The sequence below is a fragment of the Dunckerocampus dactyliophorus genome, chromosome 11 (assembly GCF_027744805.1).
Source record: "Dunckerocampus dactyliophorus isolate RoL2022-P2 chromosome 11, RoL_Ddac_1.1, whole genome shotgun sequence".
In the NCBI taxonomy this organism is placed as follows: Eukaryota; Metazoa; Chordata; class Actinopteri; order Syngnathiformes; family Syngnathidae; genus Dunckerocampus; species Dunckerocampus dactyliophorus.
The window spans coordinates 4295315-4315374 of NC_072829.1; the positions used below are offsets into that span (position 1 = coordinate 4295315).

The 20060-nt window shown below is 41.3% G+C and overlaps 2 protein-coding genes across 8 annotated transcripts in view; both read right to left on the reverse strand.

Annotated features, from left to right (window-relative positions):
- The window catches only part of tapt1a (transmembrane anterior posterior transformation 1a), a 28918-nt gene extending 26293 nt beyond the window's left edge, over positions 1 to 2625 (reverse strand). For both annotated transcript variants that reach the window (XM_054792670.1, XM_054792669.1), the window contains exons 1-2: positions 2417 to 2625; positions 68 to 198 (exon numbers count right to left, since the gene is read on the reverse strand). In XM_054792670.1, coding sequence (XP_054648645.1) covers positions 68 to 198; positions 2417 to 2606 — 321 coding nt within the window. In that variant the 5' untranslated portion in view covers positions 2607 to 2625. The remainder of the gene's footprint in view (positions 1 to 67; positions 199 to 2416) is intronic.
- A 348-nt stretch (positions 2626 to 2973) lies between these two features.
- Positions 2974 to 20060, reverse strand: part of ldb2a (LIM domain binding 2a) — a 99840-nt gene continuing 82753 nt past the window's right edge. The window contains exons 6-9 of one of the 6 annotated variants that reach the window (XM_054791074.1): positions 18967 to 19090; positions 14704 to 14757; positions 13975 to 14105; positions 2974 to 4809 (exon numbers count right to left, since the gene is read on the reverse strand). In XM_054791074.1, coding sequence (XP_054647049.1) covers positions 4576 to 4809; positions 13975 to 14105; positions 14704 to 14757; positions 18967 to 19090 — 543 coding nt within the window. In that variant the 3' untranslated portion in view covers positions 2974 to 4575. Of the gene's footprint in view, positions 4810 to 13968; positions 14116 to 14701; positions 14758 to 18966; positions 19091 to 20060 lie in introns of all 6 variants that reach the window. The other 5 variants (XM_054791072.1, XM_054791073.1, XM_054791071.1 and 2 more) reach the window with 5 other exon arrangements.

Here is a 20060-nt window from a genome sequence, read left to right on the forward strand (position 1 = left end):
CATTGGCGTGTGTACTGTATGGGACTTTTTGGAAAATGTACAGAGTAAGATAGCAAAATGTGTGTACCTTCTCCAGTTCCTTCGGGATGCGCATGCACGTGTACACTCGCTCCCTGCGTTCAGTGTACTTGGCCTCATTGTGCTCCAGGAAGTAGCCTCTGGTCAGCTCTGTGCACACGAAGCGCGTCAGCGACGGATCTGGAACAACAATTCATTGGACGTGGTCATTGTGTGCGAGCCGGGACCACACTGGCTGGTCAACACGTGGAGCTTCAGGATGGAAAGTGGGGTGCCGGCTATGGTAGAGCACAGCGGACGGTGTTCTACCTCAGAGGTTCCACGATAGTAGACGGCAACAACTCCACAGCTTCCGTATTGTTTTGAATCAGCTTGACTTCACCCTGCGGCAGGCTGTCGTCACGTCGCCCCTCATAAACTTTACACAAAGAAGTTCTCCCGCTTCAATAAAACACATTTGGACCCAACAACGCAAGGCTTGCTAGATTTGGAATGATCTGCTGTTGAAGTATGCTGATTAAGCTTGAACCCTGTTAGGATTTAATGAGGCATTAAGGACACATATGGTCTTTCATTGTACATGGACTGCTAAATGCACAATATTATTACGTATGGCATGTGAACTCACTGGTGTGTTTGCCTGCACGGTCACAATAACATCACAGAATAAGCTGTATCCTAAATAACAAGCCAACATGATTGCCATGTTATAGCTATTCATTGACAGAAAAAACAATTGCCTTCTAAAAGCACCATAAGCCACCCGACGGGCTTTTTTCTGTCAAACCTCTGACGGACCAGCGGAAAAAAAAAAAAGATGCACTACATGGTAATTTACTGTTAGTGTATAAAACCTGCTCTGCACCACAAATCGGGTGTACACAAGTAATTGAAAGGGAATGACATCACGTTCTGCATAGACACCTTCAGCTTTAATCCAAAATCACTGAACAGCTCATTTCTCCTGGCACAAAACACAAGGGATTTGCTGTATTTGCACACCCGGAAGCAACAAAACTGTATTTTAACTATAATTTGGGTGGCTTTCTGCAAAGTTGACGTAGTTGGCTTCTTCATGTACGCACTGGCCGACTCTGACCCTGAGGTGACATCAGAGTACAATACCCCGATCCCTCGTTTATCACAGGTAACTGGTTCCAGACGTGGTCGCGATAAGTGCATTTTTAGCCAAGTGGGATTCCTTATTTATAAATCACATATTTTTAGAGTTAGAGCATCAAAAATATTTAGACAACCTTCTAAATACAGTTTTTTTTTACATTCTTAGAGCCCTCTAGACATGAAATACAATCCTATTACCTAATATAGTTGAGATAACCAGAAAAAATAAGTCATTTAAGACATAAATAAGACTCGTGCTCCTGTGTGTTGCAATAAATGTCCTCCAGATGTTGTGAAGAAGTGACGTCAAGGGTTCAGTGTTGAGTTTTAGTTTAATTTTTGCCAAGAATATGAAAAATTTCCTGAAACATGGCTACTTTTTAAATAATAATAGGTCGTAGTCAACCCCAAAACAGCGATATTTATTCAATAATACATTTTTTAAAAAACACAATAGACTGAGAGCACGATGTTTGAACCGCGAAGTAGCGAGGTGACTATAGGGATGTTATTTCATGTCAAGTGGGCTCTAATAATGTTAAAATCCATATTTACAACGTCACAAACAGGTTTTCTGTGCTCTAAATATTCCATTTATAGAAAAGGAATCCTACTTCACGGAAATTCAGTTATCGCAGTCGGCAAGGTGTCTCCACCGGTGATGAAGAGGAAAAAGGATTCCAGTAACAACCTGTGCAGCTCTACTCAATTTGACGCTTTGGGCCCAGTTTGGACATTTTACTTAGGGGTGTTTACTTGTGCTGCCAGCTGTTTACACAATAACTGCTGTGAATTGACTCATTTTCAGAGGACAGTTTATCGATACTGCTATACAAGCTGTACACTGACTACTCTAAATTATATCCCAACTTGTGCTTAATTTTGTGAGATACTGTATATTTACAATAACGTAGTTAGTTCCCAAAAATAACAATAAAATAAAGTTGTAAAAGGTGTTTGTCTATTGATATAGTGTTTTTTTTTTTTAGATGGCTTCTGCCAGCGACCGGTACCGGACCGCGGCCTGTTGGTTAGGCACCCCTGCATTGTTGATTAACTGCATCAAAATTAGCATATAAGCTACTCGTCACTATTTCACACACCTTAAACATGTTTGAAAGTTTTCTTCCTAGTAAACACTTACATTTTGGTCACAAAACACGTGGAAGCCAACGAAAAAACAGCCAAATGTTGAAGACTCAAGTTGGCGAGTAAAGTAGTGAAGTATCAGGAATGCTAACAGAGCCAAAGGGGAGGAGCGAGGGCGACGTTTTACCTGCCGAGTGGTCCCTCCTCTCGCGTCTGACAGCGCTAATGTCGTAAAAGCCCAACGTCTCAGGCAACGGTGAAGAAATGACGACTTTCCCCGACTTGCTCGCTACGTCCCACGGCGGATTGAGTTTGCTTTTGCGCTCACCGTCCGCCTCTTTCTCATCTGACAGCTCGGTCCCCGACGCGTCCGCCATCTTTACTGTGGGACTGCCGTTGCCGAGTCGCTTTGTGATGACGCCACACACGGACAAAGGGACACGTGACAACGACAGCGTTAGGAAGCGAATATGAATAGAGTAAGCAACTATGAATTAAAGTATGAATTAATATATGTAATGTTTTGATAATAGTTGCCCACAAAAAATTGGTACAATGATTTACCCTGTCTAAAAAAGAGAAATACATAATTTACATCGATTAAGCAATTGCAAAATGTGTTCGCTTACGATAATATAATTGTTAATGTGTTCATTAAAGCTGTCACATCATTTTATTTATTTTTTATACATTTTATTTTCGCTTTCACCTCACAATGCTGTTGCAGTACCCAACCGGAACCACTTGGTGTCGCCAAAGATCCACCGAGTCCTGCTGCAAGTCAATTCTACCCAACAACAGAAGTTAGCTGAGCAGAGCCCTAGAATCCATGTGTGTGTTCTCATTCCAGCCTGGAGTCATGCAGGAAAGTCTCCGCCATCTGAAAATATTCTTATTTATTTCCCCATTACTTGCTGTTATTGGTTTCCCATGCCGACATTTTCCCATATAACCAAATAGTCTTGTTATTAAAAGCGATAAACATGATTTGAGAACCACCAGCGAGGTACAAGACACCGGTCCTTTATAAGCACGGTTTATTGGCACACATAATGGTAAAGCATACATACCAGACATCAGATATGACACGGAACACCTCTGCTATATAATGTACAAACGGTGTCTAATAATACTAGGCTCAAACATATCCAGAAATGTGTTAGCTTCCTTACAAAATGCACAAATAAATAACCAATTGTGTGAAGACATGCACCTCTCGTCTTCTGGGAAGTTCAACCAAAAAGAGACCTGGGTGTGTGCATGTGTTAATGAATCTTGAGCATTTTGAACACACAAATACAAAAAAGCCGCATGGTTTCTGCAGGGTGGATTTGGACTTTTTATCTGCACCTGTGTCGTCACAAAATATACAGGAAACATGACGATGTCGTTTTCGACTTTGTGGCTTTGGTTCTTCACTAGCGAAAGAGGTCGGGGTGTGTGTGTGTAGGTATGAGCTGTAAATCCAAACCCACCCCTGCAGAAAGCACAGCCCCTTGTTCAAAACAAAACTGCCATATCCAGACTGGTTTCAAAATAGACTCAACCTCTATTTACAGAGCTACAAACCTTCTTAGTCTTCCAAAACTGATCAACCCAAAAGAGTGTTGTCGTTTTTATAAAGCACATGTATCAAATGAAGTCAAATTCAACTTAAATCTTATAAAAATCATGCAGGAAAAGCATCAGTTTGGGAGTATTAAAGGGACAAGAGTTACATTGTCTTGAAAAAAAGAAAGCATCATGTCTGCAAAGGTGATGTGCAGAATGACAACCTTGAGCCAGGAATACAATCCAGCTGCTTTGCATGAAATCACAATCTGTGATGCGAGTGTGGGGAGGGTTGGAAGAGGGGGACAAAAAAAACAATCCAGAGACACGATTTTGTCCGTAGTGGCAGACGACTGTTATTTCCCGCTAATTGGAAGTAGGAATAAAACAATTTTGCGACGTAATAAGCTGAGGTTTGTCTCCACATGTGCTCGCGCGTCCTCGGCTGGTGGCTTTAAAAGAAACCAAAAACAACAACAGCAACAAAAAAACAACAAAACACCTTCTTCTTCTGTGATGACACGTGACCCGCAGGTCAACCAAATCACAGCCAACAGAGCTATTCTCACTCCGGAGACACAATCGGAAAGAAAAGATGTCCACACCTTGCTATTTTTTGTTTTTTTTTACATTTTTACATTTGAATGGCAGACCGCTTTGTGTTTTTTCTTCTTCTGTGAAGCGTCCAGGAGACATGGCTATTGCTGCTGTCAGTGTTCTCCAAGAAAAGTAGAAGAAGAAAAAGAAAAAGAAGAGAACGTCCACCGTTGGCTGATGTGCGTGTCCTCGGGTCTCCTACTGCGAGGCCTGCGGCGGCACGCTCTCGGCCTTGCTGTCCTGGCCGACGTTGGGTGCCTTGCTGCTCCAGGGCCCGTTGTTGCCCAGCGCCGGCGAGCTGGTGAAGTCGTCCTCGTCGTCCAGGCCGTTGGTGGCGTCGTACTGCGTGTTCTCCAGGCGCGTGATCAGACGCTCATCCTCGTCCCCGAACTCGCCGCCCATCAGGGTCGGCTCGCCCACCACCATCACGTCCTGCACAGATGCAGACCAAAGGTTGAGTTTGTGCTACTTAGACGCTACTTACATATATGTATATGTGCTACTTACATATACACTATTCTGTCATTGAAACCATATAAACATAATCCATAACACATACAGACAGCACCCATTACACGTTCATATGGCCACTTGTTGGTAGGCAGAGTTCAAGGGGACTACAATCATGGGCGCCAATTAAACGATAGACTCATTCCAAACACGCCCACGAGACGGCGCCACCTGGTGGGCAGAGAAAAGCAAACAGGAAGCCACTAAGAAAACTAGGAAAATGAACCTAAAATCAACACTATTATTATTTACTTATTATATACTTTTATAACTTTATCCTGACTCGAACACTTCGACAGCAGCGCAATTCCAACACCATGTACGTCTCTGCCGCTCACAAACACGTCTCTAGTTGGTTCGCCCTTGGAACAACACTTCCTCATTCTCACTACACAACGGAGGGGTGCATTCAGGGACACTCCGACCATCACAACGACATCTTTATTATGCGCGTATGTGTGGTCTTAATAAACAGAAAGACAAAGAAAAACAATAAATGGATTATATTCTCACCACTCACTTCGTAAGTATTAACGCGGAAGTACAATTTGGTGCGTTTAAGCGTGCTCCAAAATCCCACAAAACACATTCAAAGCATACATTCCGGTTAAATCACGTGGTGTCATTGAATGCAACTCCACATTATGCATAACACAGTTAAAAGTGTGATTTAAGAGACTGGTGTCAGGCAAATTGGTTATATTTAGGTTGATTTAAATTTTCAGTTCATTTGGAGCCGTTAATACATACATATACATATATATATATATATATATATATATATATATATATACACACATATATATATACATATATATATATATATATACATATATATATATATATATACATATATATATATATATATACATATATATATATATACATATATATATATATATATATACATATATATATATACACATACATATACATATACATATACACATACATATATATATATATATACACACACACACACACACACACACATATATATATATATACACATATATATACACACACACACACACACACATATATATATATATATATATACATATATACACATATATATACACACACACACACATATATATATATATATATATATATACATATATACACATATATATACACACACACACACATATATATATATATATATATATACATATATATATATATATATATATATACCATAGCTACCCACAGGCACACAGCGTCTGTCGCTCTTTTATAACTTCTGACCTGAACACATCAACAGCAGCGCAATTCCAACACCGTATACCTGTATGTTTCTCCAACTTCACACAAACACGTCTCTAAACCGAAACAACACTTCCTCGCTGTCACTCGACTACCAGGAGATGCATTCCTGGACACGCCGAACATCACAGCAACGTCTTTATTATGCGTGTACAGTAGACGCCCCTACAACATAAATAATCCGTTCCAAGAACCTTAATGTTATAGGGTTTTTATGTTATATGAAGCGTAAAATACATGTAAATAGCCTAATCCATTCCAAGATCTTCCCAAACTCACACCTTTGGGCCTTCAAAATATTCAAAGTCCATCAAATATGGTGGGAAAATATAAGAAAACATTAGCATAAACATAGTAGACTAACATTCCAATATAAAATAAGGTAAATAAGGTATAATGGTCGATGGGGAACGGCCGTATAGTCTAGCAACATCGCTTCATTTCATACCACCGTCATGCTTCTGGATCATTTCCTGCTTTGTTTTGATCGACAACTTTTCCCTTTTTTTCTTCTCACTTACACTTGGTTTAGGGCCCATGACTCCGGTAATTTTAACACAAAGAAAAGTAATTAAGAATAGATTTCAATGCGTGCGAACTAGTTTAAGGGCGACTACGATGAGGAAGGGAGCTCACACACAAACTGGACGCGCTGGATAAGTCAGCCAATGAGATAAGAGCGTAGGTGGTGCCCCGATCATCAGACCTGCCCCTTTGGCCACAAGCCACTCATCCACATCACGTCAGACTATGAATACAAGAAAACATTCATAATTGTATTTTAACATACCTCAAAACCGAGGTGTATAGATCACAACTAAAATCCAAAGTAAAAGTAAAATAAAAAGATGGCCGTCACGCTAGTGCATGTGTTATTAAATATTGTTTGACGTTGTGTAACTTGTGTACAATACACACTTCGCAGTGTACAGAACTGCATGGTGGTGAGTTTGTTTGGTCCATTCATCAAGTCTGACTCATTTGCACAACAGCGCCCCCTCCTGTAAGCTGCACAGCTAAATGGAGCGCACGCTTCATTGGTCATGTGTGTCACTGCTGCCCCCCTACACACACGCGCACGCGCGCACACACACACACGGACACACACACACAGATATGTTTACCAGTGCAACCACATCATAATTGCACACCTGAAAAGCACAAACAGGCAGAACGCCCCTGAAAGCATCCTGGTATACTCCATACATCTCACACACACGTAAAGCCAACAATCCAACAAGCACTGATCCAAGCAAACAGCGGGTTTGGTGATGAGTGCCAGCCAGCAGTGTATTTATCAAAGTCGGAACAAAGTGCCCCCCCACCCCCGATGGCGGGCGTTTTTCCGCCTGACGATGTCTTAATGCTGGTAATTCACTGAGGTGAGCTTTTCAACTAAACGACAATATCCACACTGATTTGTCCATTTGCATAGCTAATTAAGTCATTAGCTTGAGAACGTGCTGATTGCCAACAAGGCTTGCAGTCACCATCTGTTCTCGCGAGGAGGCCCAACGTCAACCTTCCTCTGGACCACTCTCTGCTCCTCCTCCACCTCCTCTGAGGGGAACAGCTGGTGGCGAGTGTGAGACTTGGGAGTGTTAATTGTCAGGTAATTATCAGGGCCTCCTTGACTACTCATCTCGTTAAGAGCTAGCCTTCATGCTAGCACCAGCGCCCGCGCTTCGAATGGGGCGGACCGGCAGTCGTTCCCTTTCGCTCTCGCTGCGCAGGCTCATTAGCATTTTTAAACACAGAGATTAGCGGGACGGAAGGATCTTGGGGGATATATTTCCTCCTTGGAAGCACACAGCAGCGTCTGTACTGTACGTCTGCATTGAAACTGGAGAAAACACCAATTTTCTTCATTTTAATTGGAGTCTCATGTCAACAAGCAGGGAATTGATTGGTGTACAGTCATCCCTCGTGGTTCCAGACCCGACCACGATGAGTGAATTGCAGCGAAGTAGGATTAAATATTAATAAATGGAACATTTTCGTAGTTAGAGCACAGAAAACCAGCTTATGCCTTTCAAAATACAATCTTTACTGTTATTAGAACCCTGTAGGCATGAAATAACACCCCTATAGTCACCTTTACACTCCTATCATTCTTTGTTTACATCACATTGCTCAACTGTAATGCACAAGCTACGGGATCACTGCAGGGACACTAGACATGGCCATGGCTTTAACAATTAGCAAGCTAGCGCGCTAACTCGTTGGCCTTTTGTTTACTATATTCTAATCTTAAGAAAGGGTTTAAAACTGAGTGGGGAAGAAGGACAAAGAAGCAAAAAATGTACCACTTCCACACAGAATGGGTGGGGAACTTCTTTTCACTCTATCATGTCGGACATGCCAGCACTAATCTGTGATGGTCATCTAATGTCTTGTCTCAATAATGGAACATTACTGACGCCTAGTGGCCCGAATACTACATATACCTTTGTCTTTCAATATTTTTTTGACTAATAAACGGCCATAGTCAACTACAAAACAGCAACCATGAATTAATACATTTTTGAAAAACCACGATTAGGCAAGGATGCGATAATCAAATCGAGATGTTGATATAGTAGAGATGTAAATATAGTAGACAAATTAAGAATATATAAGCCATGTGAGACATATATAAAACTCCTGCTCGAGCAGTGTCACAGTAAATGTGTTCCCTAGGGAACCTTAGTGAGGAGACTAGTGCCTGTGTCATCGAACAGCGACACCTAGTGGCCAATGTTTAATACAGTACTACGCTCACAATTACAATGGTTCTTCTGACTTGCATGGTGGTGCCTCTGTTAACATACAATTTTTTTGCAAAAAAATAAAAATAAAAATAAATAAATACATGTAAAACTCTGCATGTTAAAAATCCGTTAGCAGACCTCTCTGCATAGATAGAAACAAAAAAAAAGGGGTTGCCCTCCAAGCATAATCGCCTCTCCTCTCCCTCCTTCTTTGCAAAACTACTGTAGGGAAAAGTGATTTGTAATGTGGTTGCATTATTTTATGCATGTAAAACTGTAATTATTGTTTATCAAATGTATCTTGTGTTAACATTTTTGGGTGTCTGGAATGGATTAATTGGATTTACATTATTTTCTAAGGGAAAACTTGCCTTGCTTAGAGTGCGTTTTGGTCGGACCTTCTGGAACAGATTAAAAATATTTGTATTTTAGTTGAATTATTTAGCCATTTTTATGCTTGAAAATAATTAATTTAGGCCAAGAATAAGTACAATTTGCTTAAATATGCACTTTTTTGTACTAATAGTAGGTCGTATTCAACTGTGAAACAGTGATCAATAATTAATTGAGGGGTCGATATCGATATATTTTGCGAGGGACGACTGTATCACGCTTTTAAAAAATATATTCATTAATAAATTATCCTGTTTCGTGGTTGAATACGGCCTATTATTGGTCAGAAAATAAGCACTTTTTACATATTTTTTGTCTAAATTAAGCATTTTCAAGTATAAAAAAAGGCTGGTTTAAGTAAAACACAGCATTCAGAAAACTCATCAAAAGATGTGATGACATGTAGTACACTACACTGGCCACTAGGTGTCAGTAATGTTACACTGACGAGACAATAGTCACCACAGGAAGTACTGTACAGAACAGGAAGTACAAAAAAGAACAAAAACAATTATTTTTTTACATCTTTATGTACTTCAAGTGTTTTTCTCGCTGGTCCCTAAACGCATCATAGTTGCTGTGAAACATATATATGTCTAACTTCTGCACCGTGACTCCAATTCCATGTGTTCATGGATCATCTTACGTTATCGTTCATTAGTAGTGAGTACCTATACATGCCGAACGTCAACATCAAGCTAGCCGGAGGTTTTGGAGGGGGAGGAGCGAGACATGTGTAAAAGAAAATAGATTTTTATGGCCGTATCAGTTACTTGCGTTTTTTACTACTGTATGTACTGCATAGGCTTTCCTAAGAACATTTAATCAAAAATGAACAATTCAACACTATGAGAACAAAATCATGCAGTTTCCCTCTAAGTGAGGCATGCGGGTTCCATTAACCCACTTCAGCTAGCAAATATTGTTCCTACTTGGCCAATTAAGGGAGAATATTACACTTGTAAGGATGGATGGTTAGTTCAAAAGTAATCCATTACTTCTCTGAGTGCTTGCTTTTGATAGAAAAACTGCCTCCTTGCTTGAGGGAAAAAAACAGAACATCCTGCTAACAACTTTCTTTTTTGGGAGAATGAACAGAACAAGAATTTCATTGCATAGCAGAACTACCTGTTTTACTGTGCATATGACAATAAAACTCTTGAATCTAACAAGGGCCTTCATTATGATTAAAACAGCACGTGGCCACTAGAGGTCAGTGTTGTACATTCAAAGTCCGCTCTTCTGGACACAACACACACACCCACACACCCACACACACACTTTCTCTCTCTCCAGCACCCCCCTCCTCACTCTCCTCCTCCCCTGGCGAGGGTCCACTCCTCATTGTCATTGGGCTCACGTAGGCTCGTGCTCAGCTCCACAAAAAAAATAAAAAAATAAAAAAAAACCAAACAACTTCTCAGACAAAGACAGCAGGCGTGCAACATATGTATCTGGCGTGTTAGCATCCACGCTCCCGGTGTTAAGAGGGCTGTGCATGTGTGTGTGTGTGTGTGTGTGTGAGGCTGGTGGTGAGGTACAGTGTGTGCATGTGAAATGTGAAGGAGTAAAAAGGTGTGTGTGTGTGTGTGGGGGGGGGGGGGGGGGGGGTGATGTGAGTACACAGATATAGGCGATAATGAGAGCTGGCACAAATCCAAACTGTCTGCTCCAGAGAAAACAATTGCACGCCCTGTTGTGTGTGTGTGTGTGTGTGTGTTTGTGTGCACTAGCGAGTGGGAGAGAGAGGAAGACGGCGGCGAGGGCAAACCAAATGCGAGAAGATGACGAGACAGCAAAGCACGGCAGAGACAGACATAGCAGCAAGAACCAAACGGGGACACAATGTGTGGGAGACGAGACGGAATACTTTTTTTTTTTTTCTTTTCTACAGCAGCGGTGTTTGGGGGGGGCGAAGAAAGGAAAAGTGAAACAAAGATTTGTTTTAGAACCTCAACTTCTCCAATCTGCCGGCAGAAAGTTTGCTGGTGTAACTATTTTTACTTTGCAGGGACTTTAGAAGACATTCAGTCTATTGTCAGTATACATCCGGGTACCCAACCCACCCAGTACCGGGGCCCTGGATCATTGGCGAAAATCTGCGAGTAATTGATACGTCTATAAAAATGTCTATTTTTGACAAATGGCTCGCACCTTCCCCCTCCAAACCCTCTAAGCTATGCCTGACGTTCTCTTTCTCCTGTGCGACAGTTGTAATTATCGCATTTGATTCAGCTCCAGAACCCGCCTTCTCTCTTAAATTGCCATCGTTCACTCACGACACAATCCCTAAGTATGCATCACACACTTATTAGACACACTTCAAGTATAACTCGTTGAAAACAGCGACTCACCACTAATGGATGATAATGTAAGGTGATCCATGGATGGAATCGGAGTCACGGTGTAGCTCGTCACAGCACACAACTATGGTGCGTTCAAGGAGCGCCGAACGAAGCGCGGCATCTCAATGCGTGACGAATGAACATGATCAGTGAAGCTGAAGTTTCTACCTTTTCCCGTTCTTTTGTAATCAGCGGTAGAACATAAGTATGTTTCAGGAAAATATCACTTCCCCCCAAAAAAAAGCAGAAAAACAGCTTTTTGTGAAAAGACACATTTCAAGCGTAACTTTCACTTTGACACAAATTTTTTATATATATTTTTATATATAATAAATACCTAAACTATACCACAACATTAACAACACAAAAAAGGATTGTTTTACATCAAAATAGCCATTTATATCCACATATAACACCATTAACTACTTACAATTTTCACATTTGGAATTAAACGTTGTGTGCATGCGTGTGCGCGCATGCATGCGTTAAAATTTCCCTCCAATGCGTAACTTTCTGCACGCTGCACCCCTCCACGCTCTCTCACTTCCTCCTTGCTGTCGAGCGCGTTAATCCTTGCAAAAGAGCCACGCCGAGCTCTTATCAAATGCACTTCTGCCACCTTGTGGCCGTTTTTATGGCTTACAATTGCATGAAACGGGACCTCTTTTATTGTGCACTTGCGTCATCACCTCGTTTGGCCTCTGGTGCAAAAAAACGAGTGTTGGGGTTTAAAAAAAACATCTAAATACATCTTTGGTATTGAATGAGTTAAGCACGTGTATGCTGTACATTTTACCTGCATTATCACGTATCTATAAATTATTATTATTATTATTATTATTATTATTATTATTATTGGGTGAATGAGACGTGTTTTCTGAGGAAAAAAACTCACTTTTTTTTTTTTATTTTTTACCAAAACTCTGCAAACTTGCAAGGCCGTGAATGCTGAATGGCAAATGTGCGGGGATCCACTGCATACTCGTGTCTCGTGTAATATGTTATAACAAATACAGTCGTCCCTCGCTATATTGTGTTTTTCAAAGAATAACAAAATGAACAAATGATCGCTGTTTTGTGGTTGACTATGGCCTTGAAAGATAAGTTAGACAGTATGTGGTATTGTGGTCACCGGCCATCAGTAATGTTATGAGACATGACGTTAGATCACATGACCTTTCACACTGCATGGAGGTCGGCTACTGAGCCAGCAGAGCCGAGCAGGCATGCCATGGCTGAGATGGAGTGGAATAAAAAGGTTGTCCTCTCATTCCGTGTGGAAGTCGTAAGTTTTGGGGTTCTTTGTCCTTCTTCCCCACTCTGTTTGCAACACTTTAAGCTTAGAATAAGTAAATTGCCGAAGCTAATTAGTTAGCTCGCTAGCTTGCTATGCAGCCGTCTGTTATGTCCCTGCAGTGATCCTGTAGCCTGCACAATGTGACGTAAACAAAGAATAACAGGACTGTAAAACTAACTATAGGGGTGTTATTTCATGTCTACAGGGCTCTAATAACGTTAAAAACTGTATTTAGAAGATTGTAAACAGGTTTCCTATGCCGTAGTTTATTAATATTGAATCCTACTTTGGGAAAATTCACTTATTGGGGTTGGGTCTGGAACCACTTAACTGTGATAAATGAGGGATGACTGTATATATATCCATACATTCTTTTATCTTCTACCGCTGATCCGAGGTCAGGTCGCAGAGGCAGCAGCCTAAGCAGGGAAGCCCAGACTTCAGTTGAGAGACATAGTCTCTCCAATGTGTCCTGGGTCTTCCCCGAGGCCTCCTACCGGTCGGACGTGCCCTGAACACCTCCCCGGGAAGGCGTCCTGGAGGCATCCTGGCCAGATGCCCAAGCCACCTCAACTAGCTCCTCTCAATGTGGAGAAGCAGAGGTTCTACTCCGAGTTTCTCCTGGATGACAGTGCTTCTCACCCTATCGCTAAGGGAGAGCCCAGCCACCCTACGGGCAAAATTTATTTTGGCCACTTGTACTTGTTGCCATTTTTATACCGTGCACAGCATGGCGGCAACAGAACCGATGCTATAAAAGCAGTAAGGATCAATCTGAGCATTTTGAAGCGCATGCAGAGGTAGATAAAGCTGCAGGATGCTGACCACTCACAATACTATGACATCTTGTGGAGTCATGAAAGACTACATCAGGAGGTTGACTACAGCCACGGCTGTCATTTGACCCGGCACTAATTCGAGACGCACGCTGTTATTTTGTGGCCCACGTGGAGATTTGAAGTACTGTCACACACACACAAAATAAAAAGGTAGAAGAAGAGTCAAACCAGGTGGAGTCGATGCTTACAGGTACCTGACTGGAGAGGCTGAAGTTGGTGGCGGGGCTTCGCTTCTTGCCGGCGGCGGCGCCCACGCCGCTGTTGGCGCTGCTGGCCGAGTTCTTCCGTTTCCTCCTCTTGGTGGTGGTCTGTCGGGCGGGCTCAGCTTTGGCGCGACCAGCAAAGACAAACAGAGGCCATGCCAGAGACCATAATGCATACAGACGGATACAAGCGAGGGGGCGGGGCCCAACGGCGGTCACATGGCATGCGGGCGGCGTTAATGTGTGCACTACATACTGTACACCAGGGGCGTCCACACTTTGGAAAAATGATAAAGGAAAGGATGCAGGGGCCACTTTGATGTTTTTATATATTTCTTTTAATGGTGTAAAAAGACAAAAAAAAAAAAAACCAATTTCTTTAGTAAAAAATGAGCTGTCGCCTGCAAATGGCCCGAGGGCTGCACTGTGGACCCCCCTGCTGTGCATGCACGCGGTGAAGATAGTGATCCATGCTCGGTACGAACATCTCATGCTTTGCACAAAGCAACGAATGAATGCTCAACATAGCAACATTAGTTCCGTTGATGTCACACGGATGCTGCAATGCTGCTTTTGTGTTGACATCACGAGTGCTCAGCACGCCAGCACGGTCGTTCCAACATGCATGAGTCGTACGAGGCATCTCATCTGCTTCATGTTAGCTGAGCATCCAAACACATTCTGCTAGAGACCATGCGCCATCTGACAGAGAAAAGATACCTTTTTTGTGATTGCTGGGGAATATTTCCGTTTTGAAGTTCTGCGGGTGTCCAGCTGAAACGGGAGCCATTACTGTTTTTTTGTTGTTTTTTTTTTTTTTACTCAGGAAGGTAAATATAATGTACGGTACATACGTATTTGTCTTAAAAGCATGAAAGACAGAATGAAGAAATGTGTTCTACACATGCAGCACACCTCATGCTTTGCTAATTGTTTAAAAAGTCAGGAGTGGGAAACACTTTTGAGCAGATTCCCAAAAACACCCAAAGCACTCTTGTCATATCCAGAGTGTTCCTACCATAGAGAGGATCTTTTTACCAGCCGTTCTTCACCAAGTCCTTAGAAACAGAATACCCCTGTCCTTTAGAACAGTGGTCCCCTACCTTTTTTGACCCACGGACCGGCTTGTGTTCCCACAAATCTCCCGCGGACCATTACAGTGATCTTATTTATTATATGTTGTGTAAAACCAAGACATGAACTGCATCAAATTAAAAGCGCAAAATGAATGCAGACCCACCATCCACCAGTACAAGCCTGGAGTTTGTTTTTCAGAGAGATTATGACGTCAGTGTTTGACGTGTGTGTTAAATGGCAGTGTGCTAGCATGAATTAACTTGAGACAAATGTGCACATCAGCACTCAATAAGTCATCAAATCTTACCTTTGTGCATTCCCACATAGTATCAGCATTTGACACCAAATATGAGGTGAAAGAAAATCGGTAAAAATACAGTAGTAGTCTATCTGTGCGGCATGAGAGAACGTTAGCAGGATCTTTGACTTGCAGGAAGTCCTTAAGAAGAGAATGCTCCTGATATATAGCGTATCTTTGATGAGCATTTTTGTAGTAGGGCCTGATAAACAGAACGCTCCTGTCCGGTCATATAGAGGATCTTTGAATTAGAATTTTTGCGGTAAGTCCTTAAAAACAACAGAACTTTCCTGTCAAAGAGTGAATCTTTGCTTAGCTTTTTTGTAGTAGGTACTTATAAACAGAACAACACTCCTGTCTCATAGAGGATCTTTGACTTGTGTCTTTATAGTAGGTCCTTATAAAGTACAGAATGCTCCTGTCATATAGAGGATCTTTGACTTGTGTCTTTATAGTAAGTCCTTATAAAGTACAGAATGCTCCTGTCATATAGAGGATCTTTGACTAGTGTTTCTGCAGGAAGTCCTTAAGAACAGAATATTCCTGATATACAGTATAGAGGATCTTTGACTAGCTTTTTGTAGTAGGTCCGCTCCTGTCCTGTCTTATAGAGGATCTTTGACTTGCAATTTTGCAGGAAGTTCTGTTGACATATAGAGGATCTTTGACTACCGTTTCTGCAGTAGGTACACATGTCCTGTCATATGGAAGATCTTTGACAAGTGTGTTTGCAGTGAGTTCTGAAAAACAGAAGGCCTCTGTCATATAGAGGATCTTTGACAAATGTTTTTATAAACAACCGAATGCTCCTGTCATATAGAGGATCTTTGACTAGCGTTTTTGCAGGAAGTCCCTAAAAATGAAAGAACACTGCTGTCATATAGAGGATCTTTGACTTGCAGTTTTGCAGGAAGGCCTTAAGAACGTAACGCTCCTGCCATATAAAGGATCTTTGACTGCCGTTTTTGCAGTTAATTAGTAAAAACAGAATGCTCCATTCGTATAGAGGATCTTTGAATGAGATTTTATTCATTTGTATTGTTTTCTATGAGATGGTTGTTTGCCAGTGTAAACAAAGGTCATCTAGCGCCCCCAAATGGTTGTTGTTCCGTGATAAAAGACGGATTTCCGGTGTATTTTCTCTAAGTTGTCTTCCAGCGAGGAAGATGTGTTCCTTCTGTACCACAATGCAACAATGTAAAACCACAAACAAAACAATGACATTTTTTTTCTTTCTTATCAGCATCTTTCCTCTTTGGATTCCTGACTTTGACAGATGTGCGCTCAAAGACTATTGTCACACTTTTGTGTTATCCTGCCGCTTTCCTCCAGTCGGTGACGCACTGGAATGGCTTCCACCCCCCTCCCCCCCACATAAAAGACTTATCAGTGCCTGAATGTGGCGGCGGCTTCCTTCCTGGCGGGATGGCAAGGACCTGCTTCCAGGCTGGAGAAGAATGGCAGGAAAAAAGCTGCCATGTCAACGTGAGGCCAGTTGATGTAAAAAAAAAAAAAGATAGTGTAGTTAATGTTTAAACGTTGTTCAAATGGATCCGGAGAGGGTTTCATGTTTTCATTCTATGTCCACTGTGAGCAACGGTCCACACTGGGGAGCTGGACCTTCTCGTCTGATCACAACCTGCACGCTTAATTAAAGTCACACAAGCCTGAAGTCTCCAAGTCCTTTTTTTTTTTTTAAGAATAAAATCTTGTCGCGCCTCGCTAAGCAACGCTGTAAACTACAGCTCCTACAACGTGCCCCTCCACAAAAAAAAAATAACCTGGGTTTACATCCCGGCAGCTTAAGGCCTTTAGGTGTGAGAAAGCGCCTTTGGAACATCAATCACCGCACGACGCCGCTCCTCTGAGAGGCCCGTTAAGACCGGCGAGATGCGAGAGGCGGCCGTGAATGCTGATTCATTTCACACACCTGATGGGTAAAAGCATTCTTTAAAGGATTAGGACGCATAAAGGCAAAGTGATGCAATAAAGACACGGCCCCAGATTTGAAAAAAAAAAAAAAAATCGACATACAAAGTGAGCCAAGGCAGAATATACTCCATATTTCTTAGGAAGTCTTGGTGTATATTTTTTAAAGAAATGGGGAAATATATCTTTATTCTCTTTTTCTATGTATGTTTTCTAATATGTATATTTTATTATTTATTTTTCATTATTATTTCGTTTTATTAAGTAATATCTTTTTTTTTTTATTCCCCTGGCACTTAAAATTGTCCACTTCAAAATGTCCTTGGGAATTGTTTTTATAAATAAAATCTAAAATTGATTATTATTATCATTATGATGATAATGATGATTATTCTGGTGCCTAAAATTCTGTTCTTGGGTAGTTTTTTTAAATAAATAAACTTGAAAATCGATTATTATTATCATTATCATTATGATGATGATTAATTGTTATGAAGTATTATGGTCACCATTCACTTTTTTCTTCCTCTGGCACTTAAACATCGTGTTAAGCGTCCTTCGGTATTTCTTTAATAAAAAATATATTATTATTATTATTATCATTATTATTATTATTATTATTATTATTATTATTATTATGATTTATTGTAGTTATTAGGTATTGTCATCTGTTTTTTTTTTTACTTTGGCACTTAAAATTTGGTCTGTATTTTTTTCATAAATAAAATGTAGTAGTAATAATTAGGAAGTAGAGTTATCATATTTTTTCTAAATTCCCCTGGCATTTAAAAATTGAGTTAAGCATCCGTTGCTATTTTTTAATACATAAAATCCGTTATTATCATTATTATGTTATTTTTATTCTTTTTTTTAAATTGTATTTATTATAAAGTATTGTCATAATTTATGATTTTCTTCCCCTGGCACTTAACATTTTGGCCTTAGGTAGTTATTTTTTTTAATAAATTACATTTCTTGTTAATAATGTCCATACTGTTGCTATTTTTAAAAATATACATTATTCATTATTAAGTATTATTATCATCATTTATGCTTTTATTCCCCTGGCACTTAAAAAGGTGTTATGCATCCTTGGATATTTTTTAATAGATAAAATGTATTTTCATTATCATCATTATTATTATTATTATTATTTCTTTTAGTAGTCGTAGTTCTATATTTCATTATTTTTTGTATGTATTAAGTATTACTATCATTTATTTAATTATAATATGTCTTATTATAATTACGATTTAGAATCATATAGTATATTTATTATAATATCGTTATTATTATTGTCGCTCCAGTTGTCCTTTTGCCGTAACGTGGCGTATTTCTGTCAGTAAAAGCAGGAATGACCTCTAATGCTAGAGGGCAGTTGACCTCAAAGGTCACCGCTAGAGCTTCTTCAGACACAATAACTTATTTGTAGTTTTTGCTGTCCGCTTGCTTTGGCGCCAGGTAGGGCAGTGACCCACCAGATCCAGCAGATGGCGCTGTGGTGAAACGAAAACCTTTTAATGCGCATTACAGGACTGCAGGACGGTTTAGCCTTGGTGGAGGTTTGTGCTCGACTCCAAGCAGAACGATTCATTTTGAAGGATGAGACGTTAACGGTGGAGAGAGAGAGAGAGAGAGAGAGAGAGAGAGAGAGAGAGAGAGAGAGTGAGGGTCGTTACCTGGCGGGGCTACCATTCTTTGCCACTTTTGGAACAGGCACGTCTTGAGACAGTCCCGCGGGCTGAGGTTGTACGTCTTGTGTCTGGACATCAGCTCCTGCATGGGCTCCAGGATGACACACAACTGTGCAAAAATAAAGAAACACGGCATCAATTAAAAGATAAGCTAAAGCCTCACATGCAAATGAGTCATGTTTATTTCAGAGCCGGCGCTCCCCATTAAAAGAAATCCATAAAACTGCGGGGTTTGCTGCTCAATTAAAGTGTTAATTGCGCAGTAAATCAGGCGTTTATGATGGTTTATGAAATCGTTTGAAGGAATGGCTTTATCGTCAGAGCAACCCAGAGTCTGTTAAACGACACCAGGACTAGTTCCATTTTGCTTTAATATTCTGACTGATCTGGTGGCGCTTCAGATTGTCGTGACAACGCCCAATCGGGTTTTCCTCCACGCTGCGGTGATGGCGGACCGTGGAGGACGCCGTCGCCTAGCAACACAAGCGTGCCAAAAGACTTGGACCACATTGGCGTCCATGCCCACCATTCCCTTCGTTAGCAGGATTCTGACGCCCCCTGCTGTTTGGACCAGCGTCCCCGTCGCAAACAGGCTGGCCTCCGATCACCAAGTGAGGCTTTCCTGGCTCTCGGCCGGAAACAAGCGCTTATCCTCAGACTGAATACAAGGAAGCAGACTGCTCAGCTCCATGCAAAACATGCTGACCCCAGCCAAAAGACAGAGAAAGACAGCGGGGAAAGATAGACAGTGTTATGTTAGAGTGGCACGTGAGACGGGGTCGGTGGGAGGCTGAGGGGGGCACTGAGCCGGGAAAACGTCAGGACTTTTCCAGAGCGACGCTAATGTCGTTTTAATACGAGGAAGGGGCGTGCTGCACCCTGGTGAGCCGTGATAACAGCAGAGGGGAAGCGAGCATTTGGACAAAGTCAGGCAGGATGGAGAATGTTGACCACACAGCAACGCTAACATGGACATGACCTCCGAAGTCTAACACAGCTGAGGTCGCACCAAAACATTCCCGAGTTAGAACCGATGTTGGACGTCAGAACAGTATGACTCAGTTGGTGCTAATAATAAT